The sequence below is a fragment of the Amblyomma maculatum genome, chromosome 9 (genome assembly GCF_055883805.1).
Source record: "Amblyomma maculatum isolate TAMU_Amacu chromosome 9, ASM5588380v1, whole genome shotgun sequence".
Taxonomy (NCBI): domain Eukaryota; kingdom Metazoa; phylum Arthropoda; class Arachnida; order Ixodida; family Ixodidae; genus Amblyomma; species Amblyomma maculatum.
Window position 1 is genome coordinate 13,576,398 of NC_139352.1, and position 26,519 is coordinate 13,602,916.

The 26,519-nt window shown below is 49.0% G+C and overlaps 1 protein-coding gene across 1 annotated transcript; it reads right to left on the minus strand.

Moving 5' to 3' along the window:
* Window positions 1-8,096: 8,096 nt before the first annotated feature.
* On the minus strand, window positions 8,097-25,345 carry LOC146178364 (uncharacterized). Its single transcript, XM_084578192.1, has 6 exons — window positions 24,303-25,345; window positions 16,337-16,517; window positions 13,688-13,750; window positions 12,815-13,102; window positions 11,827-12,029; window positions 8,097-10,142 (listed from the first exon to the last, which is right to left on the minus strand). The coding sequence occupies exons 1-6, from the start codon at window positions 25,238-25,240 to the stop codon at window positions 9,503-9,505; spliced, it is 2,313 nt and encodes a 770-aa protein (XP_084434318.1). The 5' UTR covers window positions 25,241-25,345; the 3' UTR covers window positions 8,097-9,502.
* Window positions 25,346-26,519: the final 1,174 nt, after the last annotated feature.

The window sequence follows — 26,519 nt, forward strand, 5'->3', positions numbered from 1 at the left end:
GAATAATTGATATGCTGTTTTGGCTGGGGACTTCAATTCCCATCATGTCATATGGGGTTTCAGAACAGGCTATAGTGGGCAGTTACTTTGGAGAGTGAGTGAGTGAACTTTATTAGCTGCTCGGGGATCTTTTTCTTTGCCTCTTCAACCGAGGCTGACGAGCGGTTGGCGCCCCCAGTCCAGGGCACCACTGGCTTTCGCCAGTTTGCGAGGTCTTGTGACCAGGTAGAGCTGAGCCTCCGGGTCAGAGCTGGCCAGCAAAGCCTCTCACTGTCTTTCATTTGGGTTTTCAATTTTTTTTTAGTTGATGCGAGCTGCATTCCCATGTTATGTGGTACAGGGTAGGGCTTGGATGTCAAGAATGTCAAGAATCATGAATAATGCGAGCGCCCGTACCGAATTGCAGGATAACATGTGCAGTAACCGAGAAATCACACACTCACAGAGAAAAGCATGGACTCTGGCGCTGCCTCCCGCAATATCCCGATAACTTAATTGCTCTCCATTTCTCCGACCACAAAGCTTCCATCATAACAGTCAAGAACTGTTAGTGGAATGTTTCTTGAAGGAATATGTGCGAAAAATAAAAAAAACGTCAGTAATTGCCCATACATGTCTTGCTCTAAATATTTGCCTCAATTAATCTATCGAAAAATTTGCCGACGATTACGTTGCTTCCTAATGCAAAATTTGAGCGCAGCTCATCAGCTGTTCCACCTTTTTTGATAGATTGAGGCAAAGGTTTTGAGCAAGATATGTATGTACAATTACAGACAGCTATTTTTTTTATTTTTCGCACATATTTCTTCAAGAAACACTTCACTAACAGTTCTTGACTGTTATGAAGGAATCTTTGTGGTCGGAAAAATGAAGAGCAATTAAGTTATCAGGAGGTTGCGGGAGGCAGAGCGTGGGCCCATACTAACTGACGCCGCTGACGCCGCTGGCAAGTCAAGACAACGTGGCTCTGAGTTTGGGCTTGGGATGCACGCACCGTGATCCGCTGATAGCGAGCCGTCGCTTCGGCAACCAGAGAACACCGTCGCCGCCAAGCAGGAATTAAGAGTGGGTGGGTACACGAGCGGCGAACGGTGGTGGCAGGATCGCGCGCAGCAATCGGGAAACACGTGCGGTCGCCACCATGGAGGAATAGGGAGGGGGGGAGGAGCGTACGCTGCCCCAGCTGCGGAGCTGGCTATGAGGGACAACGGCGACAGCGACAACGACGGCGACGCGAAACGCAGGAACGGGCGCCAAAAAGCTGCTGCGCTCTAAAAGAAAAGGAAGAGAAAGACGGGCGTCGCAACAGCCGTCGTCCACCACCGAAGCGGTGGCAGCTGCAATGACGGCCTACAACAGATACAAATCCGATGGCAGGCTAGCCCCACCGCAATAAAACAGCGGTGACCTGCCAGTCCCAGCCCCGAAGGGCCAGCTGGAGCAGCAACCCTGCAGTAACCGTGTTGTTGCGACTGAAGGAAGAAGGAAAAGAAAATGCACGGGCCTGCTACTGGCTCTGTAGCTGAGCCATCTCCGCTACCTCGTGCGGACAGAGAACTGATTCGTTTATAGGAAGGGAAAGGCGCGGTAACTGTCTAACTTGTTTTCTGTGGACACCTCAACCGCGCTGTTGGGGAAGGGAGGAAGGTGGTAGTGAAAGAGAGAGAAATAGGAGCCGTAGTGGAGGGCTACGGAGTAATTTCGACCACCTGGGGATCTTTAACGTACGCTGACATCGCACAGCACACGACGCCTCTTAGTTTCGCCTCCATCGAAACGCAGCCGCCGAGGTCGGGTTCGAACCCGGGTACTCCGGCAGTAGTCGGGCGACTTACCACTGCACCACCTCGGCGGGGCGGACAGAGGAGAAAATAGCGAAAGAAGAAAAGAAGAGGGAGAGAAAGGCGCGTAGCAGCAGTCGTCGTCCGCCACCGAAACGGTAGCGGTTGCAATGACGGCCTACAACAGATAAAAATATGGTGGCAGGCTAGCCCCAGCCGCAAGCTGTAGTAACCTACCAGTACCAGCCCCGTAGGGCCAGGAGTAGCCACCCCAACCATCTCTCTCAGTCAGCGTTGTTAGTGTTGTTGCGACTGAAGGAAGAAGGAAAAGAAAATTCATGAGCCTTTTACTGGCTCTGTAGCTGAGCCACCTCCGCTGCCTGATTGATTGATTGATTTATAGGAAGGGAAAAGCGCGGTAACTGCCTGACTTGTTTTCTGTTGACACCTCAACCACGCCGTAAGGCAAGGGAGGAAGGTGGGAGATAAAGTGAAAAGAGAGAAAGAGGAGCCGGAGTGAAGGGCTACGGAGTTCGACCACCTGGAGATGTTTAACGTGCGCTGACATCGCATAGCACACGAACGCCTCTTCGTTTCGCCTCCATCGAAACGCAGCTGCCGAAGTCGAGTTCGGACCCGGATACTCCGGCACAGTAGTCGGGCGTATTACGACTGCACCACCCCGGCGGGGCTGCTCCGCTGCCTCGTGCGGACAGAAGAGAAAATAGAGAAGAAAGAAAAAGGAGAGGGAGGGAAATACGCACGTCGCAACAGCCATCGTCCTCCCCTGAAACGGTTCTGGGTGCAATTACGCCCCACAACAGATAAGAATATGGTGGCAGGCTAGTCCCCACCGCAAGTGGGGGGGGGGGGGGAGGGGGATGGCTGGTTGGCCCTGATGGGGCTGGGATAGGTAGGTCACCGCCGCTTGCGGCGGGGGCTAGCCTGCCAACGAATGTTTATCTGTTGTAGGCCGTCATTGCAACCGCCACCGCTTCGGTGGTGGATGGTGGTGGTACGAACTTTATTCAGTGAAGGCCAAAAAAAAAAACTATGTTGCCGCCGTTCCGTGGTTGGCCTTCCGGCTGCTGGTCGTGGCCTCCAGGTCACGCCTGGCGGCGACTTCCGCTGCCCAGGTCGTAAGTCGTTGTTGAATATGCGGCTCCGGGCTGGCCAACGCATCCTCCCACAACTGCGGGCTGTTTATTTGCCAAGAATGTGAGCATAGTCTGCTCGGGGAGAGCTGCAAAGCATGCATTGGGGCGAGAGGGCACCGGGGTGAATAAGGGCAAGGCGTGCAGGGGAGAGGAAAGTGTGGGCCTGTAAATGGCGCCACGCATTCTGTTCGATTTTAGATAGGGACTTGTGAGGGGGAGGGAGGGATAATTGGGAGTTGCGGTAGTGGAAGGTGATGTCATGGAAGGTGAGGAGGGAGTCACGCGTGTCCATCCCGGAGTGGAGGGGGCCAGCTCAGTCAGTCATCTCGCGAGCGATAGAATTTTCCGCCTCATTTCCAGAGTGCCCCGCGTGAGCCGGAACCCAAAAGAGTTGGATAGATCAGGAAGGAGGGAGGAGTGCTTAAGGAGGACGACGGCTGTTGCGGCGCGCGTCTTTCTCTCCCTCTTCTTTGTCTACTTTACTTCCTCTCCTCTGTCCGCACGACGCAGCGGAGAAGGCTCAGCTACAGAGCCAGTAGCAGGCCCGTGCATTTTCTATTCCTTCTTCCTACAGCCCTCTACTCCCTTGATGGGGCTGGGGCAGGTAGGTCACCGCCGCTTGCGGCGGGGGCTAGCCTGCCACCGAATTTTTATCTGTTGTAGGCCGTCATTGCACCCGCCACCGCTTCGGTGGTGGACAACGGCTGTTGCCGCACGCGTCTTTCTTTCCCTCTTCATTTTCTTTCTTCTCTATTTTCTCGTCTGTCTGCACGAGGCAGCGGAGGTGGCTCAGCTACAGAGCCACAACAGCAGGCCCGTGCATTTTCTTTTCCTTCTTCCCACATCCACAACAACAACAACAACCCCCGCAGTCGGCAGTGACCTACCAGTACCAGCCCCGTAGGGCAAGGAGCAGCCGCCCTTTCTCCCTTGTCCTCTCAGTCACCGTGACGTGACGGTGTGTCTCGGATACTCACCACTGGCGGACCTCCGTGTGGCGGAAGTTCTTCCTGCTTTCGATTTAAAGTTATGACGTAATCATTTGTCTTTAGCGTTATTGGCGGTATGATTCCTCATTGCGTATACCTTACATGTGTTATTAAAGTTGCGTATACCTTACATGTGTTATTCAAGTTAGAGGCTAACTTGCAACAGAGATCTGAAACGACATACATGCCTCCATTTGCATGTCTTCAAATAGATATTAAATTGGTTTATAGAAAAGAAAAGGTACCGTACCTGTCACAACTGCGAGGACCCAGTTCTAGTACACTTGTTGCGACTGTAGAAAGAAGGAAAAGAAAATGCACGGGCCTGCTACTGGCTCTGTAGCTGAGCCATCTCCGCTGCTTCGTGTGGATAGAAGAGAAAATAGAGAAGCAAGAAAAAGAAGAGAGACAGAAAGACGCGCGCCGCAACAGCCGTCATCCACCATCTAAGCGGTGGCGGGTGCAGTGACGGTCTACAACAGATAAAAATTCGGTGGCAGGCTAGCCCCCGCCGCAAGCGGCGTTGACCTACCAGTCCCAGCCCCGTAGGGCCAGGAACAGCCACCCTACCTTAACCGTAACCTAAAGGCAGAGAGGTAGTTCGAAGTGAAAGATGAGAGAAAGATGTGCTTTAGAGGAGTGCCGCAGGGCAATTTTCACCACCTGGGGATGCTTAACTCGCCTCACCGCTGTGGCGGCTTTTTCTTCTCTATTTTCTCTTCTGTACGCACGAGGCAGCGGAGGTGGCATAGTTACAGAGCCAGTAGCAGGCCCGTGCATTTTCCTTTGATTGATTTATTGATTTATAGGAAGGGAAAGGCTCACTGTCTCACTTGTTAGCTGTGGACACCTCAACCGCACCGTAAGGGAAGGAAGGAAGGTGGGAGCGAAAGTGGAAAGAGAGAAAGAGGAGCCGTAGTGGAGGTCTACGGAGTAATTTCGACCACCTGGGGATCTTTAACGTGCGCTGACATCGCACAGCACACGGACGCCTCTTCGTTTCGCCTCCATCGAAACGCAGCCGCCGAGGTCGGGTTCGAACCCGGGTACTCCGGCACAGTAGTCGGGCGTCTTACCACTGCACCACCCCGGCGATTTTCCTTTCCTTCTTCCTACAGCCACAACAACCGCTGTGGCGCAGTGGTTAAGATTCCCGACTACTGATTCCTGAACAGGGAATGGCGGCCGTTGCGTGCATCAAAATCAAACAGTGGATGGACTAATATTTCCCAGCCAAGACATACTAGCTGCGGAAGAAGTGGCGACAGCCCTAGTTGCAACACACACTACCTCAGAATACATTCTTACAGATTCACAGACAGCATATCGCAATTACCTCAGGGGCAGGATTGCACCGCTAGCAGCTAAAATCCTGCAAGATAGTTACACCCGTGGCTACCATCCCACGCATAAACACTTAGTGTGGGTACCAGGTCACCAGGGCATCCCAGGGAACGAGAGCGCACACGCCTCAGCCCGAGCATTTCTCCCCTGGGCACCCAATACGGATCTCGTGTAACCTCCTATCCCATTGCTAAAGTACACTGAAATACTTCAGCAGTTAAGCCTATCTCGCCGGGTCTACCCTCCAACGGCAAAGACACTAGACAAATGGGAGGAGGTACACCTCCGCAAGCTATAGACCAACAACGTTATGGGTCAGGCATCCACGAAGGAAGTGTGATAGATACTGCGCCTTTGCTTTCGTGCAACCCCCGCCGTTGCGGCGCAGTGGTTAAGATGCCAGACTACTAATTCGAAGTAACCAGGTTCGAACACGACCGCCGGTGGCTGAGTTTCGAAAGAGGCGATACGGATAGGCGCCAGTGTGATATGCGATGCTCGTGCTCACTGAATATTGTGAGGTGGCCGAAATTACTCCAGAGTCCTTCAACATTAGAAGACCGGTTATACCTGCTGGGCAGGAGTGGGAAGGGGTAAAACTGGACCGCAATGGGGAGCGCTAAAAAAAGCGCATGATTTGGATAGTCTTGACGCGGGACTCACAACCATCCAATACCACACTTGCAGGATCACTGCAACGTTAAAGATCCCCAGGTGGTCGAAATTACTCCGTAGCCCTCCACTACGGCTTCTCTTTCTCTCTTTCCTTTAACTCCCACCTTCCTCCCTTCCCTCACGGCGCAGTTCAGGTGTCCACAGAAAACGAGTGAGACAGTTACAGCGCCTTTCCCTTCCAGTGAAACAATTATTATTATTAATTATTACTGTAACGAACGCGTGCCAAGGAAAGGAAATTTCCAGTGCGGCACGAGCCCTGGCATTACTAGCAAAAGATAAAGTGACGCGCCTTACAGTAACGCGCGCCCCGTGTGCAGCAGCAACTTTCAGGCTAGCAGCAAAACTGCAACCGGCTGTTTTGCTCAATTTAGTCATACAGGCTCCGAACGTTGTATGAACAACTGGCTATAGGCCGCCGCGATCGGGCACTTTCGACGCACTGATGTTCACATGAGCGCTTACGAGGTGATCAGCAGTTTTTATCCGAATGTTTTATGAAAGCAATTAAAAACACGATATGGAGCCGAGCAGAAAGTTTTCTGCGTAGTACGGTAGATAAAACACTTGTATGTGTGCCTCGAAAATCGAAGTCCTGCCTCAAATATGTGACCCAGAGATCTCACTGCTTTCGAGACCCATATTTGTATTTCATATAGGTAACAGCAATCTCGCAATAACAGAATGTTTTGAAACTGGTAAAGAAAACAAAAGCAATACATTTTAATGTACGCCTTTGTTTCTGTGCTTCACTTCCGCTATTCTGCGTAGAAGGTTTCTGGAAAACTGCACCTCTCTTGCTGGACGCGGTTTAACGTGTTGGGATGGATTAGAACTCAGCGCGCTGAACACCTTCCTTTCTCTTTTTTTTTAGAACATCATGTCTGATATCTCTGTAGGCCGTGCCTAGCCAGCTGCACCCGACGTGTGCAAACGCTACCCGCCACCTCTGAAACATTCCTCCTCCGCCGCCCTGTCAACCTCCCAGCGCATACGCCCACGCTTCGACGCTTCGTAGGCAGTCACGCTGAACGACAACGCACGCTTCTCAAGGCTGAAAATTTGCTTTTTCGAGGTCGCCATGCCGCCTTCTGATGCGTAACGCGGGCCTCGAACGTCTATGTTTACACTGTGGTATTTGCTATGTGTTTGTATTTAGTGCATAACGGTGTTTATAGTCGCCGTTTCTACCATGGTGCGAACTGCATTCCATTTGCGGTTACTGACGCTCAATGTTTGCGTTGTGACAGCTGTGGGGTTCTTCCGCTTGATCGCAGATGCTTCTTACGAAGTTTTAATGGCTGAACAATGCTTTGAACATGCTTCATTTCAGTGTCAAGTACTACACGCACGACCAAGAGGGCAGCACGCGGAAGCAAGGACGTCTCCCCCTTCACTGTCCTTCTCACGGCGTTCGGCCAAGCGTGATGGGATGATATAGAAGTGTACTCATAGTTACACTGGCGCGTATAGATGGCGCGCCAGGGGCTCGCATGTCGACAGGACTGACAGGAAACCGAACCTGGCTATAATAAATGGCGATAGAATTTCTATTCGTCGCATGATGGAGGACCGGAGCTTCTTCATCCGCTGGTCTGAATAAAAAGTTGAACTCTCTCTCTTTCTCCATTCGTCGGGTGTTTGAACAAATGAGTAGGCGTGCGCGAAGAGCACGTTTTCTGAACCCAAATTGGATACGAGTCGAATACTGAAAGTACAGAATAAAATACGAATCCGAACTTTGTGACATTATTTACGACCTGAGTGAAAATATTAGCGTAAAAAGAATATTCATACGAACCGCGATGAGCTTGAGTAGCGCCTCTATAAGTCATGAATTTAAAGCTGCAGCTTTTGAAATACGTAAAATTGATTTTCACTGGGTGGGTCCTCCAGGCAAATTATGCATGTCAGGGAATTTATCACCAGGTACTGGCGAAAAAAAGGCGAGAGCAGTACCATCCAATCTTCGTCGATGAGAAAGACGATAAACTTAAAGTCACCTGCAACGTCGAGGCTGAAGGCAATGTTAGCCACTGATATTTTAAACATGTACAATATTTTATTTGTTCAGCGAATATAATGGACGAGCAATTGACTCGCTTTTTGACGACTGCCAATATCCCCACATGTGAGATATACCGTACCACACCACTGATTTGCGGGGAAATGTTTCGTCAATAAAACGCAAATTTCGAAACGATACTTTTTCTTACGTCATCGTTCAAGGCAGCCTGAACGCTATGTATGATGTAGATTTTTCATCGCTTGATTACAGCCTCTGAGATCGCACACTGATCGTCCTCATCAAATAATAAAAGGTAACACGTTAATGAGCCGAAGAGAGGCAACCTACCAAGCCCGTTATTCTGACATCGCCTCTGCAGCGAGCTAGCCGAAATGGTCTGCTGGGATGGTTGTTACTGCAGGCGTGCTGGGAGTCGCAAGTTGAGACATGAGGTGCTCTTCCTGGGCTTTCTTTACACACAGACACAGAGTTGCACCACCAAAAGCACATATGCTATAAAGTTCGTATACGATCAATCTCCAAAACACAACCACCAAGGTTAAACGTAGACTGCGTCCTAGCTGGAAGAGTAGGCTGCTTCAGTAACGTCATAAGGAACAAACCCGTACCAGGAAACGCGTACGAAAGTAACCAGAGTGCCAAGAACACTCTCGAAAGTTGAGCCAGATGTCCTTTCCTCCGGTCCTGCAGTCTACCCTGGACACGTCTGTCGTCATGACCAACGAATCAGGCAGGTTTTAAGCATTGATATGTATGCGGAAGCCAAGGAGTGAAGACCCTCCAGCAGCCTCCAAAGCGCCAGGTTTATCTTCAGATGAATATCCGAGATGTCAGCCCTTATCAGGCAGTCCTCCTGCTGTTATTGGCAATTATAAGAGCAGAATGCTATTTCGTCGAATCACGCTCGGTATGTCCGCACGATGGTCATATAGCCCTGATGACTTGATTTGTGGAACGAAAGGTGTATGAGCGGACCATATAATCCTCAGTTGTAGATCGCCTTTACATCTCCAAGCTTCCGTGGTTTACAAACCCAAAGTTAGAGGCGCTCACATACTCATAGTGGACGTACCACGGAGAAATGTCGAAACTTGAAACTGGCGTTGTGGTCATCACTTCTTTCCGCAAGTGTCGCAACGAACGGAGCTTCAATGCCAGGCGGTGCCATCGCTCACAGCACAAGCAAATTAGCTGAGTGTCAACTTGTAGGCATGCACCTGAAACTCGACGGAAGTTCTACGCACCGGTGTTTCTTCCAAGGGCTTTCTCGTGTCAAGAGTATTGTCGTGAGCCAAACCAATGGCGGTGTATTCTCGCTTCAGTTGTTCGCAGTAGCTAAGCAAGAGCCTCTTGTGACCCGTGCTACACAGCAGCGTCATTCAGCAACAGAGCTCCGATGCTCAGGAGTTGCTTGCTCTTTAACCGACCAGTTCTGGAAATGACTGACCGATAGCAACCGCCAGCCTGCATTTCTGCCGGCCCCATCGTTCACAGCTCATGAAATGAGCTGGGAAGCGGTCCGCACCTTCAGAACGCTGAAGACGTCGGCGGAGGAAGCGACTGGAGGTTCCTGTGCCAGTCGTCCTTGGCGGTCACGCACGATGACTTCACCTGATGGAAGGGGTCCGTCACGTGGTCGGCAGTGACGCAGCAGCGGCAGTCCTCGCGCCTCAGCGGTTCGTAACCACTGAGCGAAAACCGGGACGCGCTCAGGGCATACCGCTGCAGTGCAGCCCGGCGCCAAGGTCGACGAACCGCGCAGCAGGGACAGGTCTTATTCTGCAGCTTGTCCAGCGAGTGGCCCTCACTGCGCCGCAGCTCAGGGGACAGGTCCACGTAGACAGCTGAGTCTGGGGTTACGTCCTGGCTGGCGTCGACCCCGCAGCCGCCCGTGGTTCCCCGGTGGCTCAGGTCCAGGCGCAGGGTCTGCGGAGGCCGCAGAGGGCCTCCGCCACCTCCTCCCCAAGCCAAGTCGAAGCTGTGTGCGGCGCTCTCCGAACTACATGTGCTACTGCCCAGCCGCCGGAAAGAGGCACTGCTATGCGCCTGTGACCAGGGTGAACCCTCCACCGTGCCAGGGGCCGTGGAGCCTGCCAGGGCGCGGTGCGAGTCGTCGTCTTCATCGCTACTTGTCGCGTCATGGCTGCCGCCGGCAGCGGAGCAGAACCTGCGTGTACCCCAATACTGCATGACAATGCGCCTGACATACGCAAGTCATTGGCAAGTTATGTGCGTAATATAGTCAAAACGAAGTGTAACTGAGTCATGTATTTTAGAATATGCGTGCGTAACATGGGATCCGTACACAAAATAACCTAATGGATAAAACAGAACGGGTGCAGAAATAGACAACACGCTTCGTAACCGGAAATTATCGTTACACTGTCAGAGGGTCTGATATACGGGAAGAAAAAGCTTAAGGCTAAAATTTCTTTTCAATATACATCAAAGTAAAACTGGTATTGACAAGACAACGTTTATTAAGCAGCCACATTACTTGTCATCTAGAATAGACCATAATAATAAAATAAGAGCATATATCAGTGCCGCACTAATGTGTTTAAGTACTCATTTTTCCCTTGCACGATTGACGATTGGAACCATGCTCCCTAGTGATGTAATGACTGCGTCTAATATTGAGAATTTTATTCATTCAATGTTAAATTATTGATTCCTAAATTTATGCTAGTTTGCGCACTTAAGCTCTGTTATTATGGAAAGTTAGTTTTATTAATTGTCAGAAATACTGTATGTTGTGTCAGTTTGCTTTTGCTTTGTTACTTTTTTTCTTCTTGCTTGCATATTATTGGATTTACTTATGTGTTTCCTCGCGCGACCCGATGTATCTATACCCCCCCCCCCCTACAATAATGCCTCCTAAGCGATATAGGTAAACCGAATAAATAAATAAATTAAATAAATAAAATACAGCCGAAATACCGCAATAAGCGGTTGGTACGTGCTTCAGTGCAACCTGAAATGTATCGGATACTTCACCTAGTCTGCCTCACTCGATGCTCACCGATGTTACAAACATTGAGAAGTTGGTAAAATATTCAGAGCGTCGCTTGGCGAAGAGCACAGATTAACAGGATGTCATTGTTAGCAGCTATATCTGGCCTTAGCTATAGCTACTATGGACAGCACAACTATTGGGTCTTGTGAGGTACTGCGTTGGCAATGTCCGGCCATATATGTAGGAGCGTTCTTTGCCAACAAAGTACCAATATTGGGCCCAATGTTTGTGCTGCCATTGTGCAGGAAGAAATTACATTATTTAAAAAGCGTGCAGGAGGGTCCTCTCATATTGCGGTGTCTCCTTTTGCACTTTTGGGTGCAATGTTTGTTTATGCTTGTCGTGCTAGTTCTTTTCACGCCCAAACAATCACGTCTCGACGCTCCGTGGTTCAAGTGCATACGAAAACATGTAAACAGTCTATATAACTTAACTACATGTGCAGTGCATGTTGTTAAGACTTGCTGGTAACAAAAGGAAGTGGTGAGAACAAGAATGGTAAACAGATGTTGAAAATATGTAATCACAAGTACCCACGCGACAGAAAGTCACTGGCATCAGGAAATACCAGCCTTAGCTTAGTATTTCTCCTTGCCCAACTGCGCGCAGATTGGTCGTCTGTATAGTTTACCTCATTTTTTACCTGTACGGTTCGAATCAGGAGCCAGCCCTTGCTGAGCCAATAGGACAAAGTGCAGGAATTTTGCAGTGCAGGCCTTGCAGGGTACCATAACGGACACAGGATGCGCCTACTGACATGAGGAAGCACTAGACCACATCCAGCTAGATCACATCTTCAGCACAGTACACAATCGACCTGGCGTGCCGCACGTACCTGGACGTGGAGACGCTGCTGGACACGCACTGATCGTGGAACAGCAGCGCCGTCCTTTGGAGAGTCGCGTGACCCAGCAGTCCCGTCTTTGTCGGTGACTGGGAGTCGCACAGTGCCGCTGACTCTCCGGGATCACCACGGGCGCCGACAGTGGCGCCGCAACGGTGACCATTGGTCCTGCCGAAGGCGTCCGCCGCGTAGTCCTGCGCCCAGAAGCCACGCGTCTTCGATTTGAAAAGCAGCAAGTCTAGCCTTTTATGAAGTTCATCCTTGTTTGTAAAATAACTGTGGTCTTTGATGAGCATGTTGATAAGAACTCCAACATTTCGACGCGCAGGAGAGTCTTGTTTTTAAAACTTCTTGCCCTTATGCCGAGTTGTGATAGAAAACCAATGTTGCATGTTTTTGACAATAAAAGACAAACAAATACAAGTGTCTCGAGGCAGGACCTGCGCATATATTGACTGGCGCAATCCGATAAAATATCCGAAAGAAAATTGTGCTCACAAATAACTTCCCGTTGGTAATATTCGTGTACGCAAAATTTCTTGGTATAAAGTAACGGGGACTGCTATGCAAAACGGAGTCGTTAAAAATTCTGCCTTGTACGACCTAAATTATTTGTAATTAAAAAGCACCGCGTTATAGAACCAAAACCGGAATATACCATTTCAATTAGGCAGCCGTTCTATACAAGGGTGATAACAAGGAGGGCTGGGCACTGGTACAGCAAGGCTGCGTGTAACGATAACTCTAATGGAGGCCAGGGATAGCCTAACAAATTCATAAAATACCGGCATGACGATATACATTTCATTGAAATAAATAAATCAGAGGTAACGTTAACTGCAAACTATAAACACAAAAGAACCGCAATGGGCAGATAGTTTTGTCAAAAAAAAAAAAATGATAATCATACACCAGCGCAAATAGAAGAGGTATTGTTGCGCTTGTGTCCCCACAGCGCACTGAAAGCGCGGAAACTCACTGGAACAGCGAGAAGGGTGGTGGTGGCGATCGTCGGAGCCACGCAGTCTGCCGCCGGACGAGACGCGCCTAAGCCAAGCAGGAAGTCGGCACACAGTTCGGCGAGCAGCGCGACCCCCTGCAAGATCCACCACTGCCAGAGCGGGTGATTCACTGCGGTGCCATGCACCGCCCCATGCGCCAGCAAGGAACCCACAACCAGGCATAACAGGTTGGTTCCCATCATGATCTTGAGGGTGTCACGCACCAGGGGCCGCGGAAGTCGCCTCGGCACCTCGGTAGCGTCATCCTGCAAAGGGAGCACGAACGTGCGCTTTTTTAGTCGCAATATTGCTCGCTAGATGGGAGATGAACGAACGTTTGCAAACCTATACAGAAATCGTCGAATATTATAGATAAGAAAAAAGTTTGATGCCACCACAGGATAATAGCTTAAATAATAGAAAGGCCGTATATAGCCTTGCGGTGATTACATGCCGGAAACTCCCCAAACCCCGTCTGGTTGTTTTACCCCAAGGTTGAGGAGAGAAAAAATGATAAATGTAAAACCTGCGAAGTAAGGGGGATGCTCGGCCACACAATTTGGATACGCCCTAGATCTCCAAGCGCTAGGGACATCAAATGTAGAGAATCCTAGGAGACCCTGCTGCAAAGCGAGGTCCCCGATGACCATCAACGCGCCATCCGCCTGGCGGCTGATGCCGCAAAGAACCAATGTATCTTCGCCAGTTCTTAATCGTGGAGGTTCCCGCCCCCGTTACTCACGCCCACGTGCCAGGAGCGGGGCGTAGGGAACCTCCTACATCGGTGGAGAATAAGCACTCGACATTTTCACGCGGCGTGTAGCCATGCGGATGCACCTTGAGAGGCTTACCTGCATCTTGGCCAAAGCTGAGCACAGCTGGACGTCTTGTGCCTTTAGGGCTCCCCTGAGGAGCTGCGAGAAAGATGTGCCACGTTACTCGTAATTCATTTGACCACTCGCTTATCGCAAATCGTCTTCTAACCTGCTCTCGCAGCACGCCAAATGCAAAAGAACAGAGAAAGAAGATAAGATGCGGTGAGAGAGAGAGAGAGAGAGAGAGAGAGAGAGAGAGAGAGAGAGAGAGAGAGAGAGAGAGAGAAAAAAAACTTTTAATGAGCATAATCAGTAAGAATTCGCAGGAGCTGGGTGGTCGGTGCCCCTAGTCCAGGGCTCCGCTGGCAGCAGCTGACTTGCGGACTAGCTGGATAATCCAGGCTTGCTGGTCCAGGTTGTCGCTGGTCAGGGCCGCCTCCCACTGCTCGTGTGTCGGGCATGGCACTATTAACGTTGGGTCAGGTTTGTCCTGGCATTCCCAAGAGATGTGATAGAGTGTGGGGCTTGCACCGCACCAAGGACAGTAACTCGTGTATTTTGTTGGGCTTATCTTATTTAAAATGTTAAGATTAGGGAATGTGTTTGTATTTTTCTCCAGTCTATAGCGTCCGAGGAAGGAAGTTGTTTGTGTGGTGGTGAGAAAACTCTTCTTTCTAACCGTAGGTGTTCCAGCCTGTCGCCGTAGGGTCCTAGGAGAGGGGTGGGGTAGGGATGGGGATCCGCCCGGTTTGTGAGAGCTCGGGCTAGATCATTCGCTACCTCATTTCCTTCTAGGCCTTCGTGTCCAGGTGTCCATGTAATTGTGTGCGTCTGTGAGATGCGGTGAAGAAATGCACCCCCATCGATGTGTCAAAAGACGATCCACGCGGAAAAACCGGCCATCATTCCTGAGCTTGTTAACAAGCCACTAGTATTTGAGGCCACACAAAGCGTGGGGTAAAGTTTATTTTTATTTATTAAGGCGAAAGCCTTACTTGGCTAAGTGCGAAAACGTGGAAGCAATGGAAGAAAAATATGGGATCAAAATGTAACGTGTGATATGACGTCACATTAAGATGAGACTGGTAGTTATAAATGTGTATGTAATGGCAAGTGGTATACAAATGTTATGCCATGCCTATTCATGCGATATTAGTCATTATAGCGCGGCCCGGAGTCATCTTCCTCTCCAGACACGGCTGGCCGGTGCAGACAGGAGAGGGCTGGGGGAACGGAGGAATAGAACGTCGAGAGGGTCGTTGGTCCTTCGTTCCCACACGCAACCATTGCGAACACAACACCGCGGCGGGAATCGCACACTGGTTGAGCGATTCATTGTTCCCCCGTCTACGCGTCTACGCGCAAGGCACAACAAAGTTTAATTATGAGTCGTAGTAAGTTGTCATGAGTCAGTCAGATCGGAGATCCCATGTGCATGACTGTGGAGTGCAAGACCTGGGTAAGTCAATCAAAGTCATAACGGTGACTAATGACTAGTAATGACCCTTAAAAGTGCTTAGTCATGACACTCTAGGAGCTACTAAAGAGCAGCCAACGCACAGGCTTTCGCATTTCTTCCATGCAACCTAACGTGTCTCCGAGAGTAGGTGAGACAGTCGTCGCCGAAGTTAAGTTGGTAAAGCAGATCACACTACATGCGGAGGTCGTGCGCTCGGATCTCAACGACGCCATGTGGTTGTCTCTTTTCTAATTTCTTCTATATTATACTGCATCGAAAAACAATTTCGCCTTTAATTTTCTTCCTTTATCGAAAGTCTTAACAAGGAAAAAACAAAGCACCATTTCCTTACGCTTCTGTAAAGCCGCCTCAATGGCAGCGCTTCCGCCGTTGTGGAGGACACGACTTCAGTAAAACGCACGAACAATGAATTATTCATTGATGGAACGTGAAAAGCCGTTCCGCTAGCCCCTTTAACCTTGTCCACAAAACCGTCAGTGAAACTTTAAAGATGGCGGGCATACTCCGTTTCCAAATGTTCAAGCATGAGCGAACGCGCGTTGCCGCCAAAGGAGAACTGCGCTTAGAGCGCACGTGAGGTATAGTGACCGTACAGTCAAGACTCGGTGGTTTCAAGCGCTTGCTTTTCCTTCGAACATCAATGCCTTAGGAATAAATCCAATGCCACTTTCTTCCGCGGAGACACGTACACTGATGCAACAGAAAGAGTTCTAAAGCCGAGCTGTGTCCTCACAGCCGCTGCCTCATCAATGCCATCCGTGCACAGATCGCTGACATTCAGAGAAACATGTGGAATTTCCCGGCGGATGTAAATCACGGCACTTCCTGCTAAAAAAGACTTAATGGTTCAGTTTTTATGAGCGACATATCCAGTCAAAGATCTCCCGCTAGGCAGGCCAGATTCAGAGAGGGCCAATACTGGACTGCTACTTTCTTTCAGGAATAATGTCTGTTCAGCTAGTCGAACCAATAACAGCGCAGTTCCATTGCATTATAAATTACGCTTTTCGGTTGTTTTGGTCCTCACAACGGGGTAGTCTACTAGTAGAGGGCAACATCGATTCGTTCTAAACGTTCTTTGAAGGTGCCTCGCTTGCTCCTGTGAACTGGTAATCGAGTGTAGAATACCATTTAAGCGTCAGTGCTGTGTTCACAGAAGAGCATGATCATGTCATTGGGGTGTGCGGGTGGGCAGTGCTCCTTACCAGTGGGTAGAACATCATGGCGGCGACGATTGCCAGGCCGGCCACTGAAAGCCAGGAGAATCTTGCCAAGAGCAAGGCACGCGAGTCGAGCAGCCCTCCGGCTTGGCTCTCGGCCGCCATAGGCACCGCCCATAGTGCGACGAAGCACACGCCGGCCGCCATCGGACGAACCATGCAGGACCTGGGCGGAGGGGAGAAGACGCCAGCAGAGGGTGGGTGGGTATTAGGTACAGAAGCGAGCAGCAGTGACATATTCAGACGCTTTCGTGTAGAGCCCTATGTGACGAGAGCAGTTTCTTCAAGATCTCAATGGATGCTTCTCTCCTTCCCCTTCGGATCAGAAAAGAGAGTAAAACCTATAGTTTGTTTTTCCTGATCTGCCTAGGGGTGAAGGTGCGAGAGCTCATGTCCGTGGCCCACCTCACTGACTCCAGCGCCAAGTTCCAGATCTTCTCCAACCAGGTAAACGCACGTGATGCGTGCGTGAGCCAACAACTTAATTTCACTTAAACCACAACATTTATTTGAAATTTGAGTATTATTTTGTTAAACTTTTGCACACTATCTCATTCAGGACTGTAGGAAGAGAGCATGGTGGCAATTTGTGTAAAATTATTACGTTCTGTAAGAAGACTCTCCACAGGGGCCTACTCGCCAGTTATTGCCAGAGACTTAGCACATGTTTTCCAAAATCACTCAACTTAAGAGGCGCCACATCATGGTAGGTAAGTAAATCGACACTAATTAAGCAGTCTTACAGCGAATAGTGGGATGTGGCTAGTATTGAAATAGAGCAGGCGTTGGGTGCAGTCACTGACTCAATTGCCTAGATCTAGATTACTAATCAACACTCTCGTTGTGCAGCGGGTAAACACAAGAATTCCCGGTTATGGCGTAACACTGCCAATTTAGTCAGCAAAGGTTGCCGGCAACAAAGGAGGTAAAATTTCCTAATTCATCTACCATCGTTTACGTCAGACAACGTTGGTGTCTGCCACACAATATTAAACTCAGCTAGAAAGCGAAACCCGGAAGTGAACACGAGAAGTGGACTGACATCTAGGCAGTTTCGACTTTATGTCTGCACCGCCATTCGAGGGCTGATTGGAATTATGGAAATATACCAACTCTAGCAGTTTGGCGTTTTACTCTAGTGTATGTTCCTTTTGCTTCCGCAACGGGATAGTGTGATTCTTTCTTTTTCTTTTCGAGAGAGGCTCGGATTTACGTATTTCCTTTTTTTCCCTTTTCGGCGTGCAGTACCTGGCAAATTAGTGATACCAAATTTATCACGACAACACTACAAATTACTCAGAATACTATCGCGGATTAATGAAAGCTGGGCAGAAAACTCCAGGTGGTCGAAATTTTCGGAGCCCACCACTACGGCGTCTCTCATAGCCTGAGTTGCTTTGGGACGTTAAACCCCCCAAACCAAACCAAACCAGCATCTGCTGATCTATTTTCCGCGTAGTGCACACAGAAGCCACTGCAGGAAGTAAACGCCTGAATGGTGTGAATAACATGAATGGCTGAAGTGTGCCTGAATGGTTGAAAGGGCATGAGGCTGCGTTAAACGAGCTATAAGAAAGTAGAAATTGTTAGCATTGACTGCCTGCTCCGCACTCAAACACCGACAAGGGTTGTCCTTGTGTGCGTGTGTGTGCCTCTTGCGCTTTGTGTTGTTGCTACCTGCTCTGCTGCCTTCTTCCAAGAGATGGGTCTTAAAGCCTCAGTACTATTCTCACACAGTTAAAAGACGGTGATTGAATAGAAAAACATCCGCTATAGTAGCATTTTTAGGGCTGCTGCAGCACTACTATACACATTCTCGCAAACACCCGATGTTTGAAGGTGATTTGACCTTTGAACTTTCCGAGAGACTTCAGGTGTACACAGAAACAATGGTGTGACAGATACGGCACCTTTATACTTTCCTGTAAACCAGTTATCGCCGGGGTGGTGCAGTGGTAAGACACCTGACTACTGTGCCGGAGCACCCGGGTTCGAACCCGACCCCGGCGGCTGCGCTTCGATGGAGGTGGAGCGAAGTGGCGTCCGTGTGCTGTGCGATGTCAGCGCACGTTAAAGATCCCCAGGGGGTGGAAAATACTCCGTAACCCCCCACTACGGCTCCCCTTTCTCTGTCTCCACTTTCACTCCAACCCTCCTCCCTTCCCTTACGGCGTGGTTAAGGTGTTCACAGAGCAAGTGTGACAGATAGTGCGCCTTTCCCTTCCTGAAATGCACAATTTTAAGCGCATTTCACAGCAACGACATTTCCAATGGTAGATTATGAGGAATAGTTTCATTATCAAAACCAGCCCATATTCCGAGACCTGACGAAATCCTTAAATAATGCATAGGGCTGCGACCACTCTGGGCTGCCCAGTTACTGAGAGATTAAGCGTAGCCTATTTCCATCGACGCATCTAACAGAATCTAGACTTTCTTCTTTTCATTTCAACTTGCTTGTGTTGCCTCCAGCATCCTCAAACGTCTGGACGTCTACCTGTAGAGAATGCTTCACTGCATTAAGACTCTTTATGGGGGAAAGCCTGCAGTGTACTGACTGCTCTCCCGAGTTCCGATAATACAAAAAAAAAAAAAAAAAAAACGCAACGATAATAATAAAAATGGTGAATATAAATATAGAGACAACATGAAAGGCGGCCAGACAAAACATAAAAAGAACGGTATAAAATATGTGGGCTAATATGAACGAACGCATCAAACTCGTTCTGCGGAGCGAAAAGAAAATAATAGGGCCATTTTTTTAATCTACACCAGCTACACTAGTGTAGCAAAGCACCATTAGAAGCATTGGAGATTTTCTACACCGGTGTAGCTGGTGTAAGGTAAAAACAAATGGCCCTGATAGGGAGAGGAAGCCTTAAAAGAATATATTTTTTATGGCTGCCGGCAAAATTGCGTTTGCCGCCCAGAAAACAAGCTAGGAAAGGATGCAGACCTAATCATGAGTTAGGGTACGAAGATACCTAGCGCAAAAACAATCACCCAGCGGGGGTTTCAAAATGAGAAGTATAATCTGATGCACAGCACTATACCATCACAAACTCCTCTTCAATGCTAGACTAGATATACTTAAGCATTACCTATATCCATTCACTGGAGACTAAGTAATGCATGTTAAGTGTAGTGGAGGCTCGCTGGCCTGGTACCTAATTCCGACCGACCCAAAGTCAGAAAATCTCATACCTGCCAAAACGTTCGCCCCCTCTTTTCCTGCTACAGAGTTGTCGTAAGCAGCATGAGGTGGCGCCACCAGTACCATTGCTGGGGCAGCGACCTGTCTGGCGTCGTCGCCACCGCATAAGATGAGAACATCTGACTTCTTTTGATCGAATCAGGCAAGTACCCCAAACAAATTTGGTATTAAAAATACTAGCAACAAAATACCATTTCTGTGCAAATTGTGAACTGCGAGGATTCCGCGGTTTAGCTGGGAGAAGCATTCTACATCGCGCCTCGAATTGTGCAACACGCTGTATAAGCATAAAACAAAAAGTCAAGGACATTTTAGCGACTAAAGTGATGAAACGCGAAAGCCTGAGTACTGCAATCTGCTACGCGACTGTTGCGCATGTAGCGATGAATGCTGCTACGAGTAAAGCGAGCGAATACTCTCACATTCTTCGTGTGCATTTTTTTAATCGATATTTATTGCCTCAGGGCATCAGTAGGGTATGAGATGAAGGATGAATAAATGATTAAATGAATGGAAAAAGGTTGGCTGATTTTGTGAAGTCCAGAAGTGAGCGATGATGAGGTCCCTGCGTCCAAGTGACGTATGAAGCAGGATTGGTTGCTGAAAGGCCAGCTATGCTCAGGTGCCGGATTCAGGTTGGTTTAAGTGCTGGGCAGTCCCACAGCAAGTGGTGGATGTCGGCCTCAATATCTTCGTTTTTACAGATCGGGCACCCTGGGCGGGGATATAAGTGGGATATATATACTTCGAGTGCATTTATTCAGTGAATTCTGCTTGGCAGCGACGAGATTGCGGTTCTTGTATCTTCGCAGTTCTACATTTACTGTTGTGTGGTTTATTTTACCGGATGTGCGGCAGAAATCAGTACATAAATAATTAAACAAACTCACTAATTATTGACTATTATTAATTAGTCATTATTTGTTATTAGTATGTAATTATTCAAAGGGTCATCATTTTGGAATCAGTAATTAACAATTATTATTCAGTATTCTGTATTCATTAATTAGTCACTAATTAGTAATTGATCATTGATTTGCATATGAACATATAAGACACGCATTCGCGCATACTGTGGTGGTGCTCTGTGATTATCGAGACCTCCATGACGTCATCCCGTCTCGACCAATCAGAGCCGCCGCAAAAGCATGACATTTTTGCTGACGACAACGATGAGGCAATAAATGCTTTCGCCTTAATATAACTGATCACGAGTAACACAGCGAAAGCCCAGAGCCTTGTCGCAAGCCTTTACGCAATACCACACACCACACATTATACTGAGACACTGCATGCACTGTATTGCAGTGCATTCATTCCATCCAAGACAGTCGACCACATACTTGACACATATATCACGCTGCTTTCCAAGTTCACTCAGTAATGTGCTCTGTGAAACGGAGCCCGCAACCCCAAAGGCGTTCGGCAGGAATTCGCTTTCGTAGATCCTGGTGACCACCTGTTCAGGTCCTGACACGTTCATCGACGCCGGATTAACGTTTCGTCCGCTTTGCTTCAGCTTCTGCGGTTCCTTAGTTCCACGTCGCCCCGACAAATCGATCGTTTCGCCTCCGCATCCCACGCTCATGTTTCGTGATAGGCTTTCCATTCCAACCGCCCCGCTTCTGCTTCGCGGGCTTTCATTTCAACATTGGCTTGCCATGCCTTCAGCTTCACTCATTGCTCATTCGTTCCCACTTCGGGGTTTGCCTGTCGCTTCAGCCATTTGGCGTCAGCTTCCTTGGCAAACACTTCTGGCTTCCGACGTGAACGGCGCTTTCACGCCACAGCAGCAGCGCGGCTTTCTTGTTGACAGAGAGCTCGAGTACCGTCAGCGACTGCAAACTTCCCACGGTCCTGCCCCCGATCCCTTGCTTGCGGACGTCTACATTCATGATATGCCGACCTGTTGGAACTCCTTGCTGCTCTGCCAGCTCATTTCACTCATGCGTATTGTTTACTTTGCTATATACTTTTTGTTTTTGTTTTTTCTGTCTTTGTGCACTTTTGTTCTTCATACTTCATTCCACTTCATTCTTCATTAAGTTCTGGATCAACAATTAGTGCTTAGTTGAAAACCACATTCAATTTGACCCCCCCCCCCCCCCCCCTGTTTGGCGCCCACTACACAACATCCTAAGAGCCGCAGGAAATCAGCTCCGAGCGTAATTCAGCAAAGCTGCGCTGGTCAGCGCTGTAGCTCGAAGTAATCAAGCGCGGCTGTAGGGGTCATTGAGACAAAGGCGCCATGAAGCAGATGGATTGCCTGCGCCACCGCCGATCGTGTTCCGCGTCAATGGAGAAGAAGGTAAATAACGGAGGACGTCCACGTCTGGCTACCCACAAACATAGCTGGCTGAAGGCATCACAGCTAACCTATATGCAAGTAAGCTAGGAATTTTTTCGTGTCCAGTTACGAGAATTATCAGCGTTCACGGCGTCCGGACATACCCGGACCCGAATAAACGCAGCTGCCAACTGACACCGAGCCAACCACAATACTCGGCCATATGAAATGACGAGCATTCCTGCCAACTGCCAGGGCATAAGCCAACTCGAGCATAGAACGTGGTCTCATGACATCACAGGACACGTCGATTGGTCTGAGTTCGTCCACGTCAAGTACTCTCATGAAGTCACATGGCGTGACGACCACGAGGCGGACGCCGTATTTCTGCTCCAACTAGGCTTTAAGTTATCGCATGACCAACAAAGTCACCAAGCGTGTCAATTTGGCATCGGGTGTATTTGGTCTTTCCCCGGCATCATTGTCTGGGAAGCGGTATATTGTAGCACAAGCTGAGTGCCAGACTAGATACGCAACGAAGAAATCTCTTGTCCGAACCACTGCTGTAGTGGTTGAGAAACTGTTCGTCACCAAAGCAGCACACACGCACACACACACACACACACACACACACACACACACACACACACACACACACACACACACACACACACACACACACACACACACACACACACACACACACACACACACACACACACACACACACACACAAACACACACACACACACACACACACACACACACACACACACACACACACACACACACACACACACACACACACACACACACACACACACACACACACACATTGCCACCTGACGGTTTGAAGTAGCGCTTGAAAGACGAGGAAGTTGGAGACTCGCGCGCTTCGGCTAGCTAGGACTGTGGACTCTTGAGCCTGTGTCTCTGTGTTACCATTTCCCGTGAACCTTTGTCTTGACTGTGTGTCTCTGCCCCTGTTGCCGATTCCCATAAATCCCTGTCTTCGTGACAATATATCTATCGCTTCCTCCAGACGTAAGTTGGGGCGACGCTGGCGGTAGTCTGGCCAGGCGTCGGCACTTTCTAACGGTTGATGGCTCGAGGATCGATACCGAGAACCAACCACCAAGTGCTACGGAGAGGTATAACTAATTTATTTGCAAAAATAGGGGACGTCGCGGAACGAGCAGTGTGCGGTTAGCTACTTAGCCCGCGTTCCTGCGCTGTTTCACCTCTTCATTCTACTGCTTCAATGGAATTAATGGTTTATCAACTGACGTACACACCCACGCACACATGGCATGGGTGCGGAATAGTTGTTCTGAATCACCGATGACGAGCCGTCTATTTAAGGGGACGCACCCTTACATAGCGCGCGGACTGCGCGTAATGAGAAATACGTGTGGCTGCCAGCTCCAAACAACACCTTAGCATGCAGCGTTTTGTCATTCTCATATGTCTCACAAAAATGTATCGAGTGTAGCGCGAAAATCAAATGTCACCAGTGCACTTACCGCGCGTGCACTCTTCACCGTGAGAGGACGCCCATACACGCCGTGAGGACTAACGTAGGGACAATATTTCACCTTAATTGACTTTTACATGTTATACAAATGTTCAAAGGACAGGCCCCTTGCTTCCTTGCAATTGTTTTGTATTTACAGCCAAACAGTTACCAATGTTATTAACGTCGTGGTTCTCTTAAACGTCGACAACGGAACAACCGTGAGTCCGGTCGACGATTGCACGCAGGTTGCGAAGAATGCACGCCGATCAGCAGGGAACTGTACGGAATGCCAACAATCAATCGATATTTAGGGCTAGTGATGGATTCGCTGGCTGGCAATCATTGTAACAAACTGACATTCACATTATGTATGACTTACAGCGTGACGGCGGTGACCGCGATGTGATTGGATGTTTGTTCCGGTTAGTTAATCTGTGACTGATATACTCCATGAAGCATTTCATTTCAAGCGGCTGTTAGATGAATTCCAGTTTTCATCACTTGGTTCTCAGTGCTTAGTAAAACGAACACATTCTGCTGTTATATGGTATGGGTAGTCCCAAATAAGACTATGAGGGACGCTTTAGTTGAAGGCTCCTGAAATTTCAGCTACCGGGGGTTCTTTAACGTACGCTGACATCGTACAGCACACGGGCGCCTTTCTTCACGCCTCCGTAGGAAAGCGGCCGCCGCGGCCGGGATTCAATCTCTCATCCTGGGGTTAAGTAGTCGAGCTCCCTAACCACTGCGTCACAGCGGAGCGGTTTTCGTTATATACTGAGGGACATGTGCACTACCTTTATGGTATATAAATGACATACGTACGTAACAGTAACAATAATATAATATGCAAACAAATACGCCAATTCGGCGCAACGAAAGGACAAACCTAGGAACAAACTCTAGGCTTGAGCAGAGAAGACCAAGCGCTTACCTGCATAGGGCTAGCCAGAAGAAAACCAGTGCCAGGAACAGGCTGGCTGGCGCCGCGGTCTGCAGTAGCCGCCTCCAGGGAGCCCCTAGGGCCAGCAAGAGCGCCGCTGAGCGCGACGCGGACGAGGCGACCACGAGCACTGTCACCGTTGTGGCCCATACGGTGCCAAGCATGGGCCGCGCGTGGGCACCACCGCCAAATGTCATGCCGGTCACCACCAATCCTATCAGAGCCACCACCGCAAAAGCAAGACCGAAGGCGTACCGCATGGCGGCTGCGGGCTCCAAGGGTTCCCACGGGAAGCGCTCTTCTTCGACCCGCGAGGCGGTTGTGTTCCTTATGGGATTCCCCCCACCGTTGTTATTGCGCCGTTGACCCTTGCGCAGTTTGCGGCGAGGTTTGACCGTCCTAGGCACATCGGTTGTAGGCGGCTGAGTCTTCATCGTGGCCTTTTCAGCGACAGTAGTCGACAGTTCGGTGGTGGTATCCTTGTGCGACGTAATAATGCTTGCGGTGGTTTTGACGAGGTCCGTTCCATCCATTCTACTTAAAGGCTCTCTTGATTGGGACATTTCTAATCTGTCTACGTTGGAGCTATTCGGACTTGAAGTACTCGGGAGTTGATTATCGTTTAGGCCATTCGCCGCAGTGTGATTGGTTTCTATACCAAGAGAGTCACTGACTTTAGTAGTGTGCACTACTGCCGCCTCGTTGACCTGGACTGTAGTTATGGCGTACAATGTCGTCGCTTCTGCGCCGATCGTGTTGCTGCTGTTGTCTGTAGATGCACAACCGGCGGGCGTGCATTTGGAGCTCACTGGTGTCGCCGAGTATTCCGAGGATAAGAAAGTTCGATAGTCATTCGCAGTTGTCGGTGGCGTTGGCAAGGATGGCGCGGTTGCCAAGCTAGGCTTGTTTTGAACCAAGAGGACGAGCATAAGGCGGGTGAAGGTTGAGCACAGGAAGCACCTCTCCTTGGCTGCGCGTGGAGAGGCACCGGGAAAGCCCTGCGCCGGCGATGAAGCCCTGAACCAGGCGAACCTTTGCATAAAAAAAAAAAAGAAGCGAGGGGAAAAAATTAAGAGCAAATTTGAACTCGGCTGAACAAAAATCCCAAATTTTACTTACCTATTCATTTGGGGTGCAGAAGCTCTACTTGTCCGGCGCCTTGAACAAAGAGGCCTGTTGAAATATCAAAATAGCATTGTGCATTCAGCGCATTGTGGTTTAACAATATCACAAATTCTTATCACAAATTACCACATATAAATTATGAAAATAGATCTAGGAGACAAATTAGACGGCTGCTCTTGTTTTAAAGTTACTGTGGTCGCCTTTGTCCCCGCAGAACATACAACAAAAACGGTGCTCGAGTGTTTCATAGTTATTATGTCATTGCTTTTATGAATACCAAGTAATGCTTATCTTTCTTCAATTTTATGTGCATTTCACAGCACCGATATTTCCAATGGCAAATTATGGGGAATAGTTACATTATCAAAACCAACCCATATTCTGAGACCTGACGAAATCCCTAAATAATGCATAGGGCTGCGGCCACTCTGGGCGCCCAGTTACTGCGTGATTAGTCGTAGCCTATTTCCATCGATGCATCTAACAGAATCTAGATTTTCTTTTCTTTTTTTTTTTTTTTTTTTTCCATATCAACTTGCTTGTGTCGCCTCCAGCATCCTCAAACGTCTAGACGTTTACCTGTAGAGGATGCTTCACCGCATTAAGCTTCTTTGTGGGGGAAAGCCTGCAGTGCACGGACTGCTCTCCCGACAATAAAATAAAGACGCAACGATAATGATAAAAAATGGCGAATATAAATATGGAGACAACACGAAAGGCGGCCAGAAAAAAACATAAAAAGAACGGTATAAAATATGTTCGCTAATTTGAACGAACGCGTCAAACTCACGTGTCCTGCGGAGCTAAACGAAAATAATAGGGAGAGGAAACCGCAAAAGAATATATATTCTTGGTTGCCGACAAAATTTCGTTTGCCGCCCAGAAAAAAATTACAACGGTTCAACGCGGGGCTTGGTTAAAGCCCCGCTTTAACCAAGCCGTATGAACGTGCCTTCGTGGCCTATAGGGGTCACGTGAATGCCAGCGTCCTAGCAGGCTGATTCTGACATAACCGTTCCATGTGAAACGAGAGTCCCAAGTTGTCAGCTCCTGCTAGCCCGTGTGTCACGTGGGGTGTGACGT